The sequence below is a fragment of the Petaurus breviceps genome, unplaced genomic scaffold (genome assembly GCF_028583685.1).
Source record: "Petaurus breviceps papuanus isolate PSGF00001 unplaced genomic scaffold, PetGlider_PUasm1.0 128, whole genome shotgun sequence".
NCBI lineage: Eukaryota > Metazoa > Chordata > Mammalia > Diprotodontia > Petauridae > Petaurus > Petaurus breviceps.
The window spans coordinates 10571159-10591771 of NW_027185664.1; the positions used below are offsets into that span (position 1 = coordinate 10571159).

The 20613-nt window shown below is 35.2% G+C and overlaps 1 protein-coding gene across 10 annotated transcripts in view; it reads right to left on the reverse strand.

The window, feature by feature from the left end:
- Positions 1–248: 248 nt before the first annotated feature.
- The window catches only part of LOC138172145 (lung adenoma susceptibility protein 2-like), a 31226-nt gene continuing 10861 nt past the window's right edge, over positions 249–20613 (reverse strand). For 7 of the 10 annotated variants that reach the window (XM_069101797.1, XM_069101807.1, XM_069101760.1 and 4 more), the window contains 4 exons: positions 19072–19203; positions 8795–8845; positions 4217–4278; positions 249–473 (listed from right to left, as the gene is read on the reverse strand). In XM_069101797.1, the coding sequence (XP_068957898.1) occupies positions 356–473; positions 4217–4278; positions 8795–8845; positions 19072–19203 (363 nt within the window). In that variant the 3' untranslated portion in view covers positions 249–355. Of the gene's footprint in view, positions 474–1383; positions 1555–1837; positions 1878–4216; positions 4279–8794; positions 8846–9635; positions 9912–19071; positions 19204–20613 lie in introns of those variants that run through there. The other 3 variants (XR_011171065.1, XM_069101816.1, XM_069101825.1) reach the window with 3 other exon arrangements.

Consider the following 20613-nt stretch of genomic DNA (forward strand, 5'->3'; position numbering starts at 1 on the left):
AAATAGGATTCTGTTCATAGTAAGCAATGTACGACTATAAAGAGATATAAGAAAACAGATTACTTGTTGAGGTAGTAAGACGGAGCAATAGGATCTAGCAAAAAAAATTACGGAAATCTTGAAGGAAAGAAGAGAAATTATCCATCTAATGTGACATTTACTAGCCCGAATATAGGTGGGCTGAGCTTAATGATACATCTCTAATTCTATCATTTGGGTATTCAATGAAGTTAGGGTATAAAACAATGTCATTTTATGAATTTTATTTTAAGGGAGCAGGATAATTTGTGATAATTACCTCTGAAATAACCAAAAAGTCCATTTTAGCCCATTTATGAACACTTAAAAAGAAATCTCAATTTTTGTTGGTTAGACAGTTTTTTATCTCTTCACTTTTCTGTGATTGTATAAGGCTTGATTTGCCACGAGTATCTTCAACTAGTTCTCTCAGGCGGGACAAATGGTGCAAAGCCCTTTTTGAAAAAAAAAATATAAGATACAATATTCAGTGCACAGAGAAAAAATATGTAGCACAATTCTTATATAAAATAAAATAACTAGATAATAAGATAGACTACTGAATTTTGAACATTTTCCCTCAAAGGAACTTTCTGTGTTTAACTTAGCTCTTTAAAAAGACATTTGAATACTATTTGGGACTAATAAATAATTTATCTTAGTTTCTATAAATGTCATTAATAATTCCAAGAACATAAGTATTTTTATCTTTACAGCAAAAACGGTTAAGATTTATCTTGTTATTTAGGAAATATGCTTTTGTATAGTTTCAGCAAATATAACTCTTTCGTATGAGACAATCTACAAATACTGTAACTTCTTGACCCTAGCTACTACCTCTTTAGTAAAAGAAATAACGTGAATCCCTTCTCTACTTAGCAAGGATATACTGAAGATTATTTAAGAAAATAAAAAAATATTGTGCACTCCTCACAAGAAAGGTAATATGGAAAAAATAATAAATGTGTTAAGTAGATATTCCTATTGAACCTCTTCTTTTCTAGGCCTCTATTTTTCATCTGAATGCATGGTAGCATACAATCAATCATACGAAAATATATCATACTTTCTGAGGTATTCATATGATGCTTACATCATCTGTTATTACTGTCACATATCCCCAAGGTGTATAGATCATAGGTCTCTAGGATTTTCTCCCAATGACAATTTCTTCAGTGACTTCATTGGCTGACTTACAAACTTCTCTCCCAAAACTTGCCATCATCTTTACTGATTTTAGTATTCATATTGAATATGCTTTTAAGAGTTCCTTACTTCTGAATGGCTGAGTAAGTTGTGGTGTTTGCATGTAATGGAATGCTATTGTGCCATAAGAAACAAGGAGCAGGCGGTTTTCATATTTACCTGGAGAGGCTTATACAAACTGATGCTGAGTGAGAAGCGCAGAACCAGGAGAAATTTGTACACAATTACAGACACAATGTATGTGTGATGACCACCTTTGATAGACTGGACTCTTCTCAGCCACGCAGGGTTATAAGTCAATCCCAAAAGACTCATGATGGAGAGAGATGTCTACATCCAGAGAAAGAACTAAGTTTGAATCCAGACTGAAACAAACTACCTGCTCTTTTTCTTTTTCTTGCTTGGTTTTGTTTCCTCTTTCCATTGTTCATTCCATCTGATACAGCCCTTCTTTATAACCTGACTAATGTCTAATGTGAAAGTATTTGCAGATCCTACACTTGATTGTATGCTGCCATGGGGGAGGGGGGGAAGGGAGAGAAAATTTGAACCTCAAGGAACTGTGTAACTGAATCTAAAGACCAAAAATTTAAAAAAAAAAAAAGTTCCTTACTTCTTCAACTCCAATGGCCTCCATCTCCATCAAACTTCATCTGCACAAAATGGTAATGCCTTAAATCTCAATATCACCCCAAACTACTCCACCTAAACCTGCTCTCATAACATTCTACATTATCACATATTTATTTATCTGTATACATCTCCCCTCCTCCTGCCTCCCATACCCCAATAATAGCTGTGTTAATTCAGGGATCAGGTTGGTTTTCGTTACATATCAGGCACTGTGCTAGGTGCAGGAGATATACATTGTTTTTAAAAGTTAAGCAGGTCCTTCCTCTAAGTAGTTTACATTTTTATAGGAGGAGACAACATATATAAGGAAGTGGTGACCTAGGAAGGGAGTTTTGGTTTGAGCAGTCACAGGAATGGTGAATAAAGCCATAAGGCAATCAATTATCCTTTCCAGAAGTAATGATAGTTATTGTTTTGATAATATGTCTGGGTAGCTGCACATAAAACATGCTCTAGAGTTTGCTAGATAAAATGGGTTACCCTTATTCACTCACCAATAATGGCATTTCAGACTCAGGTAGGAGAAATGACAATTGACACCGAGGGATAAGCCCCCCAAATCAGATTTATAATAAGCAGACAAAAACTTGAAAAGTCATAATTGATTAGAATTATTTTGCATAGGGACAAATAGTTTGAAACACCTCAATATCTACTGAAGGTTGTAATTTTGTATTATAGCACAGTATAATAAGTGATATTATGACCTGAATGATCAAGAAAAGGATGGATTATGTTACATATGCCATCTATATGATAAACACCTATGTAATCCAGTGCTTTAAAATTTTCTTTTTTAAATAAAAATTAGGCTAGATTTTTTTTTAAAGATATTTCAGTATTTATAGAGGGCAGTTTTAGTTTAGTATATAGAACACTGGCCTCAAAGTCAGAACCACATGGGTTCACATCCACCTCTACACAAACTAGCTTTGTGATCTGCAAAAAAATGTCAGACATGGTCCCTGTCTTTAAAGAGATTATTAAAATAAAACCTGAAACAAAAAGTCTGTATTTATTTATACACCATATACATGCAAATGTTGCATATATCTCAGAGCCATCTTCGACTTTTCCTTATGCCTCACCTCTTTTTACCAACCCTCATTGATTCTATCTGGACAAGATCACTCACAGAAATCCCCATGCTTCCTTTACATTGCCACCACCCTAGTTCAGACCCTCATATTATATCTCACTTAGAAAATTACGATAGTCTTGTTTTCTCTCCCTCCAGTCACTCCTTTTTCTACCCCATTCTTCACAAAGCTGCCAAAACAGTCTTCCTTGTACATAGTTAAGAACTTCGTAAAAATCTGACTCATTGAATTTCCTAAGGTCTTCTATTTCATTCCCTTGCTCAAAATCTTCAACAGCTCCCTACTGCTTCTAAGACAAAATACAAACTCCTAAGCCTGGTATTTAAGGCCCACCACAATCTTTCCAGCCATTATACATTACTCTTCTTCATATACATTATGTTCCAGCCAAAACTGATTTTGAACAGTTCCTAGACTCAACATATGATTCTAGCACTCATAGAGGCCATTTGGGGGGGCCTAAAATGCAACCTCCCTTTTGCATTTTAGGATCTTTCTCTCCCCATCAAACTTCAGCTCAGTTACCAGCTTTTCTGTGAAGTCTTCCCTTCTTCCCTTCGGGTATAAGTATTTTGCCTCTCTCAAATTTTCATAGAGCACTTAGTCTGAATCTGCCCATTACATCTTACATTTTATTATGTTTGTCTATATGCATGTCCAATCTTCACCCATCCCAGTAAAATAAAAGCTCCTCAAGATAGGGGACTATCTTAAAAAAAAAAATCTATCTTTAGTAGCAAGCATAGCATTTACAAGTGTTTTAACAAATATTTGTTGAATTAAGAGGAGACATATATAATTATAAAGCATAAATTGAAGCTAGAGTCCAATTAGTGCAACTAATGAGTTCTGTGAAGTGGTCTCATGTATTCAAATTTTCACTTTTTATCGCGGTTATGATTATATAAATGTAAATTGTCCTTGTATGTACATCAAAACATGCCATCTAAAAAAAATTGTTACTCAGAAATAAAAGGAGAATTTACAATGATTTATTTATAGGATCCTTACATGGAAATATGTGCCACAAGAATTACTAATAGCTTGCCCCAAAGAAAACTCTGTTAATCATCAATTAAAGATAAGTACCCAAACAGATTTAAATAAATGAGGTAAGTTTCTTGAAAATGTTCAGCAATGTTACACTTAGGAACTTTTAATGTTTTTTTTAGGCAAGGGAATAGCTTATAAGTTGACCGCCAACATATTCATTAAGTATTTTAACTAATATTAATATTTATAAATAAGAATATACTTACTTTTGAAGTGATTTGGTAATAGGAATTACATCTTCCTTTGTAGACCCTTCATCCTCTGGACCCTATCAATAAAAATAGCAAGTCAGGTTAAGTATTAAAATTTACAGTATATAACATATATATGTATACATATGTATATACACATACCCTTTATATGTCTACATATATAAACATAATAAAAATTACAATGTATATTTCTAAACAGCATGGTATACATAACATTTTTGAGGAAACAGAACCTTCAAAAACGTCTGTTGATTTTCGGAAGCAATAATACCTCCCAGCTGATGAGGTTCAACAGTACAGCAAAAAGATTGTTTTTTAGATTATTCATCTTTCCATGGTCCTAAGGCATTTTTGTAAATATCTGTGTCCAATCTGATCACACTGGCAGATCCTTAATTTTGTAATGCAATTGTGTAATTGTCAATCTTAGGAAAATGATTCTATTAAAGTTAATAACTAGAAACAGAGAAAATGTGTTTCAAAGTAAATATACTACGTAATTTGAATACTACATTGAACCAAATATTCACCATAATTTTCCAGGACACAGCTTGCTTATAAAACTAAAATCTTGGACAAGAGACATAACTCATATGATTAAAGGCAATGAATATTTATTTTCCTCAAACCTGTCCAAAGTGTTTTTGTCTGCTTGCAACTTCTGTTTGTATTCTCTGAAGTTCAGGGTGCTGACTTTTCCCCCTGAACTAGGTAAATGATATATGTTTGATTAAAATAAGATTGTTAAGCCTTTTTGAGTTGCTTTCCTTTAGAAAAGCAGATCAAAGAACCTGTGCTGGCAACCCTCTTGGGTATGCTAGGGTGCTTGCTGCCACAGCCTCCAACTCTGACCCTAAATGATTTCTCCTATAACCCTAACTCTTAACTCTCTGAATACACTTCCCACTCTAACCCTAAACTTAACAGTAACCCTAACCCTAACCCTCCAACTCTAGCCCAAATTCCAAATGGGCCTCTGACTCTGACTCAAACCCTAATCCTTCAACTCTAACAAATTGACTCCAACCCTCTGGCTCCACATCCTATTCTGACCCTAACCCTAAATGCAAGCCTTTGTCTCTAACTATAAATGACTTTTACTCTAATCGTAACACAAAACCCTCTAACTTTGGCTTTGATGATACGCTGAAACCTTAACCTTAAGCATAAACCTAACCCTCTGACTCGAACTTTAAATGGGAGCCTCTGACTCTAAACATAACCCTAAATGCATCAGACTTCACCTGATTCTGACTGTAACCCTAAATGCCTCCAACTCTAACTGAAAGCCTAAATGTGATTACTACTCAGATTCTAAACCTACCCCTAATCCAAACAGTAAACCTAACCCTAAACGCCTCTGATTCTTAAACCTAAATGCCCAAATGCACCTCCAATTCTGATTTTAACCTTAACTCTAATCCTAACTCTAAATGCCCTCACCTATCCCTGCACCTTTTACTCTAACCCTAACCCTAACTCTAAATGCCCTCACCTATGCCTCTACATTTTACTCTAACCCTAACCCTAAATGTGCCTAGGACTCTGCCTCTGACTCTAATCCTAAATGCCTCTAACTCCATGTCCAACTGTAACACTAAGACTCGCTAACCATAAATTATGCTGACTTTAGCCATAACCGGAAATGCTTCTTGGCTTCCGAACTCCCAACTCTAACCCTAAACCTACCTCTAAATGCCTCCAATTCTAAACATAACTAACCCTAACTGAAAATTTCGAACATGACTCCAACTATGCCCAAAACTCCCCCTCTGAAACTGACCTTAACTCTAATCCTAAACCTAACCGAAAAATGTGCATTCTAACCCTAAATGCCTCAAAATCCAGCCCTATCTCTAAATTTGCCTCCACCTCTGACTCTAAACCTAAATACGTCTGACTCTGAATTTAACCTTAATTCTGTGGCCCCTTATCCTAATTTTAACCCTAACCCTAATGATAAATGAATACCTACACTAAGCCTAACACTAAATGTGCTCCAAAGCTAACCCTAACTGCCCAGTGACTCTAATTCTAACCTTAAATGTGTCCTAACCGTAACTGTAATTCCACCACTAACCCCAAACCTAACCCTGCCTCCAGACTCTAACACTGTCTCTTGGATCCCTGCCTCCCGACTCTAACCCAAAACCTGAAACTAACACAAAATGAGCCCTAACCCTAACAATTTTAAGCATAAGCCTAATCCTAATCCTAACCCTACCCTACTCAAACCTGAAACCTAAATGGGGCTTTCCCAACTCTAACCCTAACCCTAACCCCAACCCAATCCTAAAGGCACCTCCTGACTCTAACATTAACACTTAACACTAACCCTAATCCTAACTGCCTCCTGGCTCTAATCCTAACCCAATCCTAAACCCTAAATGCCCATCTCTGACTAACCCTAAATCTGCCTTCAACTCTAACCCTAACCCTATTACTTGCATGCCTCTGACTCTAACCCTAAGCCCAATTCTAACCCTAGATACATGCCCCTCCAACTCTGATCCTAACCCTAACCCTAAATAACTCTGACACTAACCCTACCTCTAAGTGCCTCCAATTCTAAATTTAACCCTAAACCTAACCTTAAAGGCATGCCTTCAATTCAGCCTCAGACTCCCCTTCTGACACTAACCCTAAATGCCTCCGACTCTAACCCTAACTCTAACTTTAAATGTGTCTGATTAAACTAACCCAATCTAACCCTCCAACTCTAACCCTAACTCTAAATGTGTTCTTCCAACTCTAACTATAAAAGCCTCTGACTCTATCCCAAACTCTAAATGTGCCAGAGCAAATAAAAGAGAATGAGGTAGGGAAAAGCTTGTGAGAATAGATGAGTACTAAATTAGTTTAAGTAGCGTCAAAGTACTGACTAATAAAGAGAGGATTAAATCAATACAAAAGAAACAAATGGCAGAAGACAAAAATTTCACAATCATAGCCTTAAATGTGAATGCAATACAGAACTCAATAAAATGAAAGAAAAATGGTGGAACAGATAAGAAAAAAAATTCAACAATATACTAATATACCGTGCTTAAAAACATGTAAACAAATAAAGATGCATGGAACAAAAACAAAAAGCTAGAAGAAATTTAACATGCATCAGATGATTCCAAAAGAATCAGTGTCTTACTATAAGAAACACAAAAATGAAAATTCAAAATGCTAAGACCAATAAGGATAGTTAGTGACATTATACTTTAAAGCAAGTGTTCTTAACCTAAAAGTAAAACACATAGAATTATAAAGGAAAATAATTATAAAGTTAACAAACTATTAAAAAAAAAAATTCTGGGGCGGCCAGGTAGCACAGCGAGTAAGAGCACCGGCCCCAGTGTCGGGATGACCTGGGATTGAATCCGGGCTCAGACACTTAGCACCCACCCAGAAATACCTGGTCCTGTAACCTTGAGCAAGTTACTTAACCCCAATTGCTTTAAAAAAAAATTAAAAAGAATTAATGGATTTCCCTGAAATCTATCTACAGACTCCTGGTTAAGAACTACTAATAAAAGGAACCCTAATCAAGGAACCAAAACAACAGTAACACATTGGTATAAAATATTGTAATATCTGGACAGGACAATGTGAGTTCCAAGCGCCTCTTGTCTCACAGGAAATCAGGAACAAGAGGCCTTGTGGCCTCTTGGTTCAGAGGCTACTCCATGACCATGGGAGATGAGGAGGTGCTGAGGGCCACAGTCCAGTTTCGGGCTCACAAGGACGTCTCTCACAAGACCACTAGCTTGATGAGCAGCAGCTGACATGGCTGGTTCACATTCCCCATGCATGAGGAATCCATGCCTGAATTGTGCTCTCTTTAAAAGTATACAAGGATCCAGATTTCTTCCTCCTGAGCACCGCCCGTGCACCCCGCCACCTTAGAATAAACTCTAAGTCCTTTCTCTCCCTTGTCTCTTCTCTCTTCATTCCCTCCTGACAACAGCCAAGGGCTGGCCCCTAGGTTAGCAGAGCTAGAGGCCACTTATAAATATCTAAATTCATAAAGTAAAAGTTAATTAAGTTCAAAAAGACATTAACAATAACACAGTAACTAGGAACTTTTAGTGTTTTTCAAAACTGGATAAATCTAACAAGTATAAAGAAAAAGAAAATATAAAACTGAATGCACTGTTGGAGAAATCCTATTTGAAAGATTTATAGTCTTTGAAATGAGAAGACTAACGAATGCATAGATCTCTTCAGAACTATATAGTACCTTTACAAAAATAGACCAAGTATTAGTGCACAAAATTTTTAAATTTTTAAAATTATTTTTAAAAAGACAGGACTACCAAATATATCATTTAGAGGCCATAACACATTAAAATAAATAATAATTATCAATAATTAATAAAATAATTAAAAATGGGAGCAATTGTTGATTGCCATACCACTAATAAAATAATAATAATAATAATATAGGGAACACAAACAAAAGATTCAGATTCTGATATAAATGGAGGTTTAAGAAATCCTGAATAATAAGAAAGTCAAAGAACAATTTATGGAAAAATTAACAACGTCATGATAAAAAACAGTAACAGTGAGATGACATACCAACATTTTGGGGATGTAGCCAGAGCTATCTTCAGAGTAAAAATTCTGTCTCTGAAAAGGTGACAAGGTAAGAAATGGGAAAATTAATGCATTCAGTGTACAATTTTAAAACCTAGGTAAATAAACAAAGAAACATCCAAAAACTGAAAGTTCAGGAAAAGGAATAAAACTGCAAACGTCCTACAATGCTTGCCCCTCCTTTCCCCCTCTCCTAGGCACTGCAAGAGACTCCTGTTACATGTAGGGTTCAGTTCTGCGAAATAACTGCGGGAAAACGGATGAAACCTTTCATGACTTTGGCTAAAAGGAGAACTTAACCAAACATGGAATAGGAGAGGACTTCAATTATACGAATTTGAAAAGCCTTTTGTGAATGAAATAATATAAACAGGATAAAAAGGGAAACTTTGAACTGTGAAAAAAAATCTTCGCATTAAGCATCTTTGGTAAGGGACTGATATCCAAGAAAGATCCTTGCATTCATTCCCTATATAGGACCAACAATTATTCTCTGTAAGTGGTAAAAAGATATGATCGGGTCTTCTGGGTTACATGATCAACAAGACAGAGAACTAGACATTTTTTTTTCTGAACCCCTTGACCTCTCAAACCTCTCAAAGTCAGAAATTATGTGCCACAGATAAGGCAACTTCAGTTGTCTCCATGACGTAGGACTGCCAGAAATCCAATATAAGATTAAAAAAACAAAAAACAGAAACTGCCACCTATCCTGACCTCCAGCCTGGAGGGTAGACCCCAGAATGGATACCTTGTAAATTCTAATTCCATGAGGAATGCAGAGAATAGAGAGATACTTGATAATTACAGGGGTTATGAACCAGAGAATGAGGGTCTAGTTTAGAAAGAAAGAAAACATATATAATGAAGAAAGTGAGCGAAACCATCTCTGGGAAAGGGGCACAAAAAGTGAAATTTTAAAAACTAACGAACAGGACTAACTGAAAAAGGGAAAAGAAAATCTAGTTGGCTGAGAGAGAAAAGGGGGGAGGAGAAGAATGAAATAATCAGATAAAAGCAGGAAAGAACACCGATGTCGGTAATTAACTTACATGTTAAATGCCAGGCATCTTAATTTATCAGGGATGTATTGATTAATCTATAAGAAGGCATAGACAATAACACAACAGTAACAGACATTTATTTCGATATCCCTTTCTCAGTTTTAGAAAAGTCCAAGAGAAAGGTCAACAAATTGCTGGAGAAACTCAAGTTAAAGGACTCATGGTGTATTCTAAATGGGACTGCAAGATTATTACATATTTTTCACCACCACCACCACCACGTAGAACTTTTACAAAAACTGACCTATACTAGAGCACACAGATATTGAAAGCAAATATAAAAAAGCAAGGAAAGTTAGTACATCTATCGCAGACCATAACACAATAAAAATAGTTATTAGTTCAGGGACCACAAACAAACAAAAAACAGACCTAAATAGAGATTCAATAATAAGATCCTAAATAACAAATGAATCAAAGAAAAAACACAGAAATGATTAATAATTATACAAAAGACAATAATGAGGAAACAACATACAAAAATTTTTTAGATGCAGCTAAAGCAGTCCTCAGGGGGAAAATCTTTATCTCTGCAATCATATATTAACAAACAGAAAAAGAAGATTAATGAATTGGATATGCATTTAAAAATCAGAAAGCTGACAAATAAAAAAATAAAATAAAACCCTAAAATAAACACAAAAGAAAAGATATTAAAAATTAGAGAAAAGGAAAAATTGGAAACAAAAAATTGAAATAACTAAAATTAAAAGCTGGTTGTTTAAAAAGATCAACCTGATTAAAACTGGGCAGAAAATCAAATTAATAAAGTAGCAAACAAGGTGAAATCACAACAAAGCAATAAGTAATAAAAATAATAATCAGAACATATGTAGTTATGTTAAAAAAAATTACAAACACAAAATAGAGGAATGCTTCCAAAAATACAAAATACTATCAGAAGGCCAGATATAGATCTCAAATAACTGGATCTCAAAAAGAGAAACATATTTACCGTGTTTTCCCGATAATAAGACCTATCCCAAAAATAAGCCCTCCCCTTACTGTGTAAGATTCCTCTAAAATAAGCCCTCCCCCGAAAATAAGCCCTATTGAGATTGTACTGTAGTGAAGGTGATCCCCTGCGCTACACGCTACATTACGGTACCCTCTGTATGCACCGTCCCCCCCCCTGAAACGCACGCTGCGCTCCAAGCTGCATCCAATCAGAGCTGCAGCAGTGAGCGCATCATCCTGTTCTTCCCAAGTGATTTGCTTATTGAATAAAGGTACATTTTTTTGTTCACATTTACCTGTTTATTAAAATTGCTGTCAATGTTCATTAAAATAAGCCCTCCCCTGAAAATAAGCCCTCTGGTGTTTTTCTGTCCAAAAAATTAATAAGACAGTGTCTTATTATCGGGGAAACATGGTAGCTTTAAAACAAACAAAAACATCCAAAAGAAAAAAATCCTGGCCCTGATGGTTTCATAGAATAATTCTATCAAATTTTCAAAAAACAATTAGTGCCAGTACTTCACAAATTATTCTCAAAAATTAAGAAAGAAAATACCCTACCAGAATCCTTTTATGAGAGAAATGTAATCCAAATATCTAAACCAGGGAAAGAAAAAAACACAGAAGAAAACTACAGGCCAATATCATTCATATATATTGACTCAAAAAAATTAAATCCTGTAAAGCTACAACAATTTATTCAAAAAATCATTTATTATAACTGAGTAGGACCAGGGATGCAAGGGTTATTTTGTCAATAATGTATACAAAATGACTAGAGATTTAATTTTTTTTTCTTCTACTACTTTATTAAAGCTAATATCACTATTATATTTTCGAAAATTAATTCTCTGGGGACCTCTAAGTAAATTATTAAATCACCTGCAAATAAGTGTCTCCTCCCTTCCTGTGCTGATTCTCTAAACATCTTCCTACTTATGTTTAATAGTGGAAACATTTTAGTATTATTTCCAGTTTTAATGAGAAAGCTCTCAGTGTTTCTTCAAGTCAAGAGGCATTAAAAAAAATAGTCAAAACAAGTCCCTGCTTTCAAGGAGCTCACACTCTAATAGGGGAAACAAGATGAAATAGCTATGTACAAACAAGATATCTATGTGTACGTACTTGTACATATACAAACATTGATGCATACATATATAAAAAACACATACATACATAAGCCAAACAGAGGTTTTTATATCTGATCCTAGAGGCAATAGGCAGCCACTGGAATTCAATGAATAAGTTGAAGACCTGGTCAGACCTGTGCTTTGGGAAGATCATATGGATAGCTGAGTGGAGGACAGGCTAAAATGGGAAGAGACTCAAGGTAGGGAGGCCAACCAAAAAGCTACTGGAATAGTCCATGTGTGAGCTGACAAGAGTCTGCATTAAAGAGGCAGCACTATCTACACAGAGAAGGGACTGCAAAAGAGATGTTCTTCATTATAAATAACGCTAACTCTTGATTATAGATTATATATTTTGATCATATTAAGGAACAGTAATTTTCATTATTTACATTTTAGTGTTTTAAACACAAGTTTTGGGTTTTTCTCCATAGGTTTTTCTGTCTCTGTTGACATAATCATATTTTTATTACTTATTATACAACTGTGGAAAAAATTTTGTACAAATGGAAAATCACTATATTCCTGGTAAAAATCCAAACTGGTAAAAGTATGTATTTTAAGAATAACTCTATGGCCTCTATTACTATAGTTAATAGTTTTGCATCAATATTTGTTAGTGATATCGACCTCTATTTTGTTTCTCTGCTGTCTCCCTCTCTGGTTGAGGTAATAACCATATTTACCTCAAATAAGGAACTTGGAAAGTACCTTCTTTCTCATTTTTGTAAAATTTTTATAGCAGAAGGGTTAATTTTTTTTTAAAAATATCTGATAAGATTTCAATTTTAAAGCCATCTGGACCACTGTTTAGGTTTTCCATTTCCTCTTGTTAAATCTATTTTATACATTTACATTCCTCTATTTCTGTGTGGCATAGTAGCAGTCAGTCCCGAAGCCAAGAAAGCCTGGATTCAAGGCCTTCCTGCCTCCAATCTTCTTACCCACACATGTTGGCCATGTGCCCTTGAGCTTCTTAGTGATCTCTAACTTGCAGAGAAGGGGCTGACGTGCCATGGTAAAGGAAGTTTCCTGATCTAGGAGTTCCTCATAGTAACAATCCACAATCGCATCCATTATAGCTATAGTCTGTTTTCCTTCCCTCTCAAAACCCAGTCCCCTTCCTACAAGCTATTCTATTCCCGTCTCCCACTTCCATGAATGTATTTGTGCCACTATTTTTTTCCTTCTTGTTTAACCTACCCTTTACCTGGCTAGATAACTCCAAGGATAAAGAGAGTCCCACTCCCAGTTCTATGCTGAAATAACCTTCTTCTAAGGTTAGGAAATGAGCCCCTTTTTTCTTTTCCTCTGAGGTATTTCTTTAAGGATACAAACACAGAGCCAAAATCTTTGTCTCCCTTTGTCCCTTACTGATACCAAAGTGCCCACAATCTGTTCTCTTTCAGAATCTAAGTCACTATAACTCTGAAGGACTTGTGAAAAATGCTATCCATTGACAAAGAAAGAACTGATGGTGTCTTGAATATAGATTGAAGCATACTGTTTTGTTTCCTTTATTTTTCTTGTTGGGGTTTTTTTGGTCAATTTTTTTTTCTTTCACAACATAACCAATATGTAAATGATTTGCATAACTAACTACACTTATATAACCTATATCAAACTGCTTGACTTCTCAATGAGGGAGTGAATAGGGAGGAAGGGTGAGAATTTGGAACTCTAAGTTTTAAAAAGAATGTTAAAAATTATTTTTACATGTAACTTGGGGAAAATAAAATACTAAATAAATACAAGAAAAAGAATCTAAGTCATTAAATCATAACACAGAAGTTTTAAAATTTTCAAATTTATCTCTCATTCTTAAATTTCTTTTGTCTTCCTAAGATTGGCCACTTCTAGTTTTCCCAATAGGAATGCTTGAAAAATCATCAATTGCTTTAAAAATCCTTCTTAACTTTTCAGGATGTTATTCTTGAGTATAAATCATTCACCTTTACTTTTCAATATACCATACTCCAATTTCTTTTCCTTGTTATAAAATCCTACACAATTCTAACTGAGATTCCATGATACTATTTTTTTCTTTGAGAAAAGTTTAGACCTGAGTAAACCCACCCATGCGTATTATGACTAACGTTTCTCTCCAATGATGAGATATATAATTCATTTAGACTCTGAATTTTTATTCTAATGCTTCTGGGAAATTATCTTTATGATTTCTTCAAATACAGTTTTCTTTTTTTTTAGGCTATCCCTCTTTCTATGGTAAGATTTTCCAATCTCTTCTAAACTATCAATTTTTCTCCCTGTGTTTCATTAGCAGTTCTAACTATGTTTTGTATCTCTTCTTTCATTATTTTGATTAAGCCATCTGACATCTCTGAGAATGATCATTATTTTCTCTTTTTTCAAGTTCTAGTTGCGAATGTGAATGTCTAGATGTGTCTAGATGTGAATCACAGTGTGATTGTCAGAATCAGCAAGTTAGAGTATAGGAAAGCCTGGGAACTCTCCCTATTACCTATAAATCAGCAGTTAAGTCTGAAGACATTACCTGAAATATTGAGAAGCTAAATGACTTGCCCACTGTGGTAAGAATAACATCTACTAAGTTCCCTGCCATATGAGCTGGGCTAGATTTTTACTGAAAGACTAGAAATCTGTCCAAGAGCCTTGATTCATCCAATGTATTAGGGCTCATGCTGCTGAAACGGATTCCTGGTCTCCTGAGGCATGCAAAGGTCCACAGTGACCTTTAGTTTTAAAGGATGTTCCACTTCTATACAAGTTAATATGCCCTTCTGGCCAGACTCATCTTTTCTTTATAGAGACAGAAATATCTGAATCAACACTGTGTCACTGCTGAATATTCCTCCTTTGCTTTGGCTAAGTAAACCTCAAACTGAATCAATTTATTCCAATCTTGAACATGAACCAGCATACTGGCCTGACTAAGGCTAGGCCTATAAATGGCTATAGTCAGTAGGATTCAATTGTGACAAGTCTGTAGATCTCAAAGTGGAGTAATGAAGTGAGGAGGAAGCAGTCACAGGTGAAAGGATGGTCTGACACAGTAACTTGCAGGTGTTGCTGGTAAGCCCTAATAACAGTGGAAAGCCACCCTCTCCTACCCAGCTTCCTGGATGGTAAAGGAAGCTAACAGAGGATAAAACTATCCTGAGGGGGAGTATTCCATAGTTCGCCCTAAAAAATTAGAAGGTCCAAATAAGGAAAATAAAAGTAATCTATCTTTGTGCAAAAACTAGACACTGCTCTTGCTTTTTAAGCACTAAGTCTTAAAGACAGAGAATGGCTAATGGATTTAGTAATAACAAGAATAAAAGGGGCAATATTCACAGGGGCTGGAGAGGGAGGCCATCAGTCACGGGAAGGAATTATGGTCTCCAACCCAGAGATTAGGCTGCAAAATGGAATTCTGTTGAAATCAATACTACAAGAAAATTGGAAAAAGAGTATTGGAACTGGGAATCCTCAGGCTTACCCAATTACTACCATCGCTACTTCCCTCCACCCCATTTCCACCCACATGATTTTCTCCACAAAGGAACTGGAGAGTTGAATGAGTTTTTACTACCAAGAAACAATGTTAGCTGCAGAAGTTTAAATATCTGACGGGTCAATGGAACAATGGCTGCTGAGGGTGTGGCCTGAAGACACCAATTGTGCAGTTATAGCAAACTGGGGAACTTAGAGAGGACTGGCTTTTGTATCAGTAAAATCAGTTAGAGGCCCAGGATGGGGACCATCCTTTGTCACCTTTTAGGTAGCTAAAATGCGGAGCAATGCATACTCGGCCCCATAAAAATGATTTCCTTTAGTAGCCGGTTCCCCAGTGGGATTCCAGGGAGGACATGTCTTGGGGAGGTAGACTGGAGAACAGTGAGATGAGAGTGTTACAAGGCAAGTCTCAATATATTTCCCAGCAAAAGGTTAGGCTTCACATAAAAGGGTAATGAGTTCTTAGCTACCCTTACTAAAGACTGTAATGAGAACTGGTAACTATGTCAGAAGTATATTCATCTGGGCTGTGGCCCTGATATTCCAGGTACTTACTGCAATCACTTTACACAGGAATACTGAAAGAGGCTTTGTCTTCTATGCTCTTGAAGTAGATCCTTACCATGCCATGGTTAAATAAATCTTTTGTTGAGGAAAATGAAAGAAATCTGTGTGTATTCAGAAACTAGACATTTTTCCTTTTTCAGCACTGTGGGCTAAAGGCAGAGAATGGCTAATAGATTTATTAGTAATATTAAAAATAAAAGGAGTAATACTGATATGGTTGAAGATGGGGCCATCAGTAGCAAGAAGGAACTAGAGACTGGATTGGAAATGGAATTCTACTGACATCAGCACTGCAAGAGAAGCATTTTTTAAGAGCCTCCAGTGTGCCAGGAGCTATGCTGAGGATACAGAGAAAGGCAGAAAACAATGTCTGTTCTCAGGGAGCTCACAGTCTGGCCAGAAGATCTGCAAACACTAGAGTCTGAGAGAGCAAACAAAATGCTGGCCCTATGTATAGGGAAGGGTCACAGGCTGACATCAAGCTGCAGGTTTCACAAAGGACAATTCTCAATGAGGCAAGATTTGGATGAAAATCGAATCATTATTGTGGGTTTTATTGCTACCAAATGATAACTTTACAAAACCAGACAAGTAACAAAATTCACCCGGAGGGGCAAAAAAGTCAAGAATTTCAAGGTCATGATGCAAAAAATATCAATAAAAGGAGCATGCCTATTATCATCAGATTTCAAAATAAAGAGTAATAATCATCAAAACTACTTCATATCAGTTAAATAGAAAATCAGATCAACAGAACAGACTGAATAAAAAAGCAGAGGCAAACATATTCGTGTAGTGCTTGAAAATCCAAGCACTCAAACTACTTGGAGGAAGACAAGTAACTTATTCTTAAGCAAAATACAAATTAAAAGAACTTTCAGGTATTACCCCCACAATCCTCAAATTGATAATGACGGTCAAGGATAAAAATAATCAGTGTTGGAGCTAGAAAACAATCTAGAATTATTTAGAAAAGTTACTAAATTGTACATATGTCTTGACTCATTAATCTTGCTATGGACATATACCTCAGGAGTTTAATAACTGAAAGAAAGGTACCATACTATCAGGATGTTTAAGCACAGCACTTTTTGTAGTAGCAAAAAACTGAAAACCTACAGTATATTCTAAAAATGTATACACTAAAGCTTATTTATATTACTACCGTATAAATGCCATACAGTATTATTCCAAACTGTCTCAAGTCATTCCATGGAAAAACTTAGAAAAACCTACTGTTGCCCATAGTTAGTTGTAAAAAGAATACAATAAAATTAATAAATCTATTGTGGTTGGAGTGGGGGAAAAAACTGAAAATGAAATGCCCATAGATTACTAGCTGTGTGACTCTTGGCAAGTCACTTCATCCTGTTTGCCTCAGTTTCCTCATCTGTAAAATGAGCTGAAGAAGGAAGTAAACACCAGTCTCTTTGCCAAGAAAATCTCATGAAGAGTCTGGTCCAACTAAAAAATAACAACATAGTTATATATATACATACACACATATGGTTTGACTATGACTAGTGCTTATAAAGACACTTTGTTACTTAAGCTCCTCTTATCTTGAACACATAAATTTTGGAGATTCTGACCTGTTCAGCATTTACAATTGGGTCCCAGGGAAATAAAAGATTTTCAGAGAGAATGAACACGTTTTGATTTACTCCCTCTTAATGTCGTTTTAAAACTGTTTTTGATATACAGGTATTTTAATTTAAAACAACAACAAAGTGTCTACTTCCACTTATGACAGAAGGTAGATCTATAAAGAAGCCCAAGGCTACTGAATTTTAATAGCTGACTAGCTCACTTACTTCAACAGCTAAAAATTGGCAGCAAAACAGCAATGCAATTTTACACAATGGAGAAGTAATATTAAAGATGCATGAATCTAAGAAGGTTACATCAGATAGTCAATTTTGACTTACATTTTAAAAAATACAAATAAAAAGGATCAGCCAGAAAATTAAAGGAAAAAAAAAAGATGGTTTAGTCATCTAGTAAGAGTGAGAAATTATAGACAGAGACTCCAAAGGCTATTTGAAGGACTATCATATGAATAAGGAGCATTAAACTTGTTTTCCTTTACCCCAGAAAGCAGAACTAGGAGTAATGAATCATACTTTTGAGGCAGATTTAAAGTTGATACAAGGAAAAACTTCCTAACAATCCGAAACATCCAAATTTAGGGCAGGCTGCCCTAGGACGTCTTTTAAGCAGAGGCTGAATAACTATTGAGGATGTTGCAGTGGGCATTCCTTCTCAAATATGGGCTAAAACTGGATTGACTTCTTAGATTCCTTTTAACCCTGAAATTCTCTGAAGATGAAGAGGTTAGCAGGAAAGGGCTGGAGCAATTTCTTAGATGTCTTAATACAGCTCCTGGCTCGGGTACCAACTATGGGTGATCAGACTTAATATCATAAATCTGACTGTGCCCCAAACTATTAAAAATCCTATGTAAATAAGTCAACCGTATCCCTCACATGATCATCATGACGGTCACAGGAAATCCACCCACTCTTCCAGGTGTTGAGCTCTTTCAATATGTAGACTATAGGCTGGGTCTTATATAGCCACCATCCGTGGTTCTGCTAATATTTTCTATCTGTTCAGGCAATAGGGCCTGAACACTTGCAGTCTATTTTATAGGGCACCTTCTATTTATAGCACCAGTATAACTATTGTTTTAAATATCAACAAGTTAATATCTAAAGCAAATATGCCACAATTTTATAAAATTTTTGTTATACATTTCTATTTTTAAAAATTTTAGCCATGGTAAAATAAACTTAAAACTACTTTACTTTCCACTTCTCATATTATTTCACTAAATTTTATTTCCTTATGGTCATATCTCCCTAATAAAAATATAAGCTCAATGAAGTTAAAGGACATGTCTTATCTATTTCTTTTTTCTAACAACTGACACATTGCTCTAAACAGAGTAGGTGTTTAATAAATGTTAAGTTGAATTTACGGGATATAGGAATAAAAACTAGGAGATTTTTTTTTAACAAGTTCACAGATCTTAAAAAAAATCAGTCAAATATTTGCTTACTTGTTTCATCTCTTCATCTCGCTCAGCATATGCGTACCGATTAAAACTTTCTTGCACTGCTTGAAGATTAAACAACATTTGTTTCAGAGCTTCAACAGGACCATGATGTTTACCTCCAGACAGCATACTTCTCTAAAACGAAAACATAATCTTGACCTTCCAAAGTCATATAGTATTCATTTTAAAAATCTACCTACTACTTTTATCATAGAATTTTTTTGCTGGAGAAGGACTGCAAAAATCACCTCGTACAACTCCCCTATTATTTATTTATAAATTATTTATTATAATTAAAAATAACAGCATATACTTAAATAATGCTCTACAGTCACAAAAGTTCATATTACCTGACTTTCACAACCACCCTTGTGAGGTAGATAGGCAAAATATTATTATTCCCATCTTAGAAAGGAGGAAATTGAAGTTCAAAGATTTTGTTCAAGGTCACACAACTAGTTACTGGCAGTCAGGACTAGAACATGGGTCATCTAACTTTCAAGTGGTCTATTATATTAATATGCCTGGATAAGACTTGTGTTAACATTATTTTAAAATTCATTCTCAATGCTGCCTAATAATACCCATGCCCCAATTCTTGCTGCCTTCACTAACTATAAAAACAAGACAGCTATAAAACAGGTCTGCATCTGCTATCCAATGTTTTATAAATTCCTTTTAAAAGTCTATGATAATGATCAAGTCATTATTTTCTAACTTCCAAAGAAGTGTTAAGTGCTCTCTAACACTTCAACAAAATGTCGAACAGTCAGCAGAAATGAAAGAACAAGAATGACTCAACAGCTCTTTTTCTCTCATAGTCAGAATTTAGGCAGATAGAGAGAGTGATTAACTGCCCTTTTAACTTTTAATAAACTGAGGAGGTACACAAAGTAAGGAAAAGAAACACTGAGTCATCCCTTCACCTTTACAAAAAATGTTCCGGGGTGGGAAAAACATCATCAACAAACATTTATTGTGCACTTACTATGTATTTTGAACTATGCATTTTGAGCATAATTCTACTCAAGTTAATGGAAAGATTTTGAATGATTCTGCAGAAACTATTAAGAGGAGGGCATCAACAGAAACTTCCTTAAACAGTTTTGAGGCACAAATCTCCAAATAGACATGTTTAATTTGAATATTAATCCTAATGTGTCAAAAAAATGTGACTTCAATGTATATTTACAATGGCTAGCAGAGTAGTTTCTTTATCATGTTGATCAAAGCTGAATTTGCATATTCTACACATAATTTTTTTGTATACTAATTTTCTCATATAGTAACTGTAATGATATATGTGTGTGTGTGTGTATATCTGTACCACTTCATAGGATTGGTACACAATTTGTGATTTGAAATTATTATAAAGGTTTAAAGAAATGTCAGTAACATCTATGACTAATATGATGCCAAGTCCTTGGTCAGAAACATAATTTCCCAATGACAACACTGTGACAATAAGAAAATAAAATTTGCTTTACTAAAAGACTTGCTTTCTTAACACTGTTTCCAGGAATTCAGTAAAAATTTTAAAAAAGA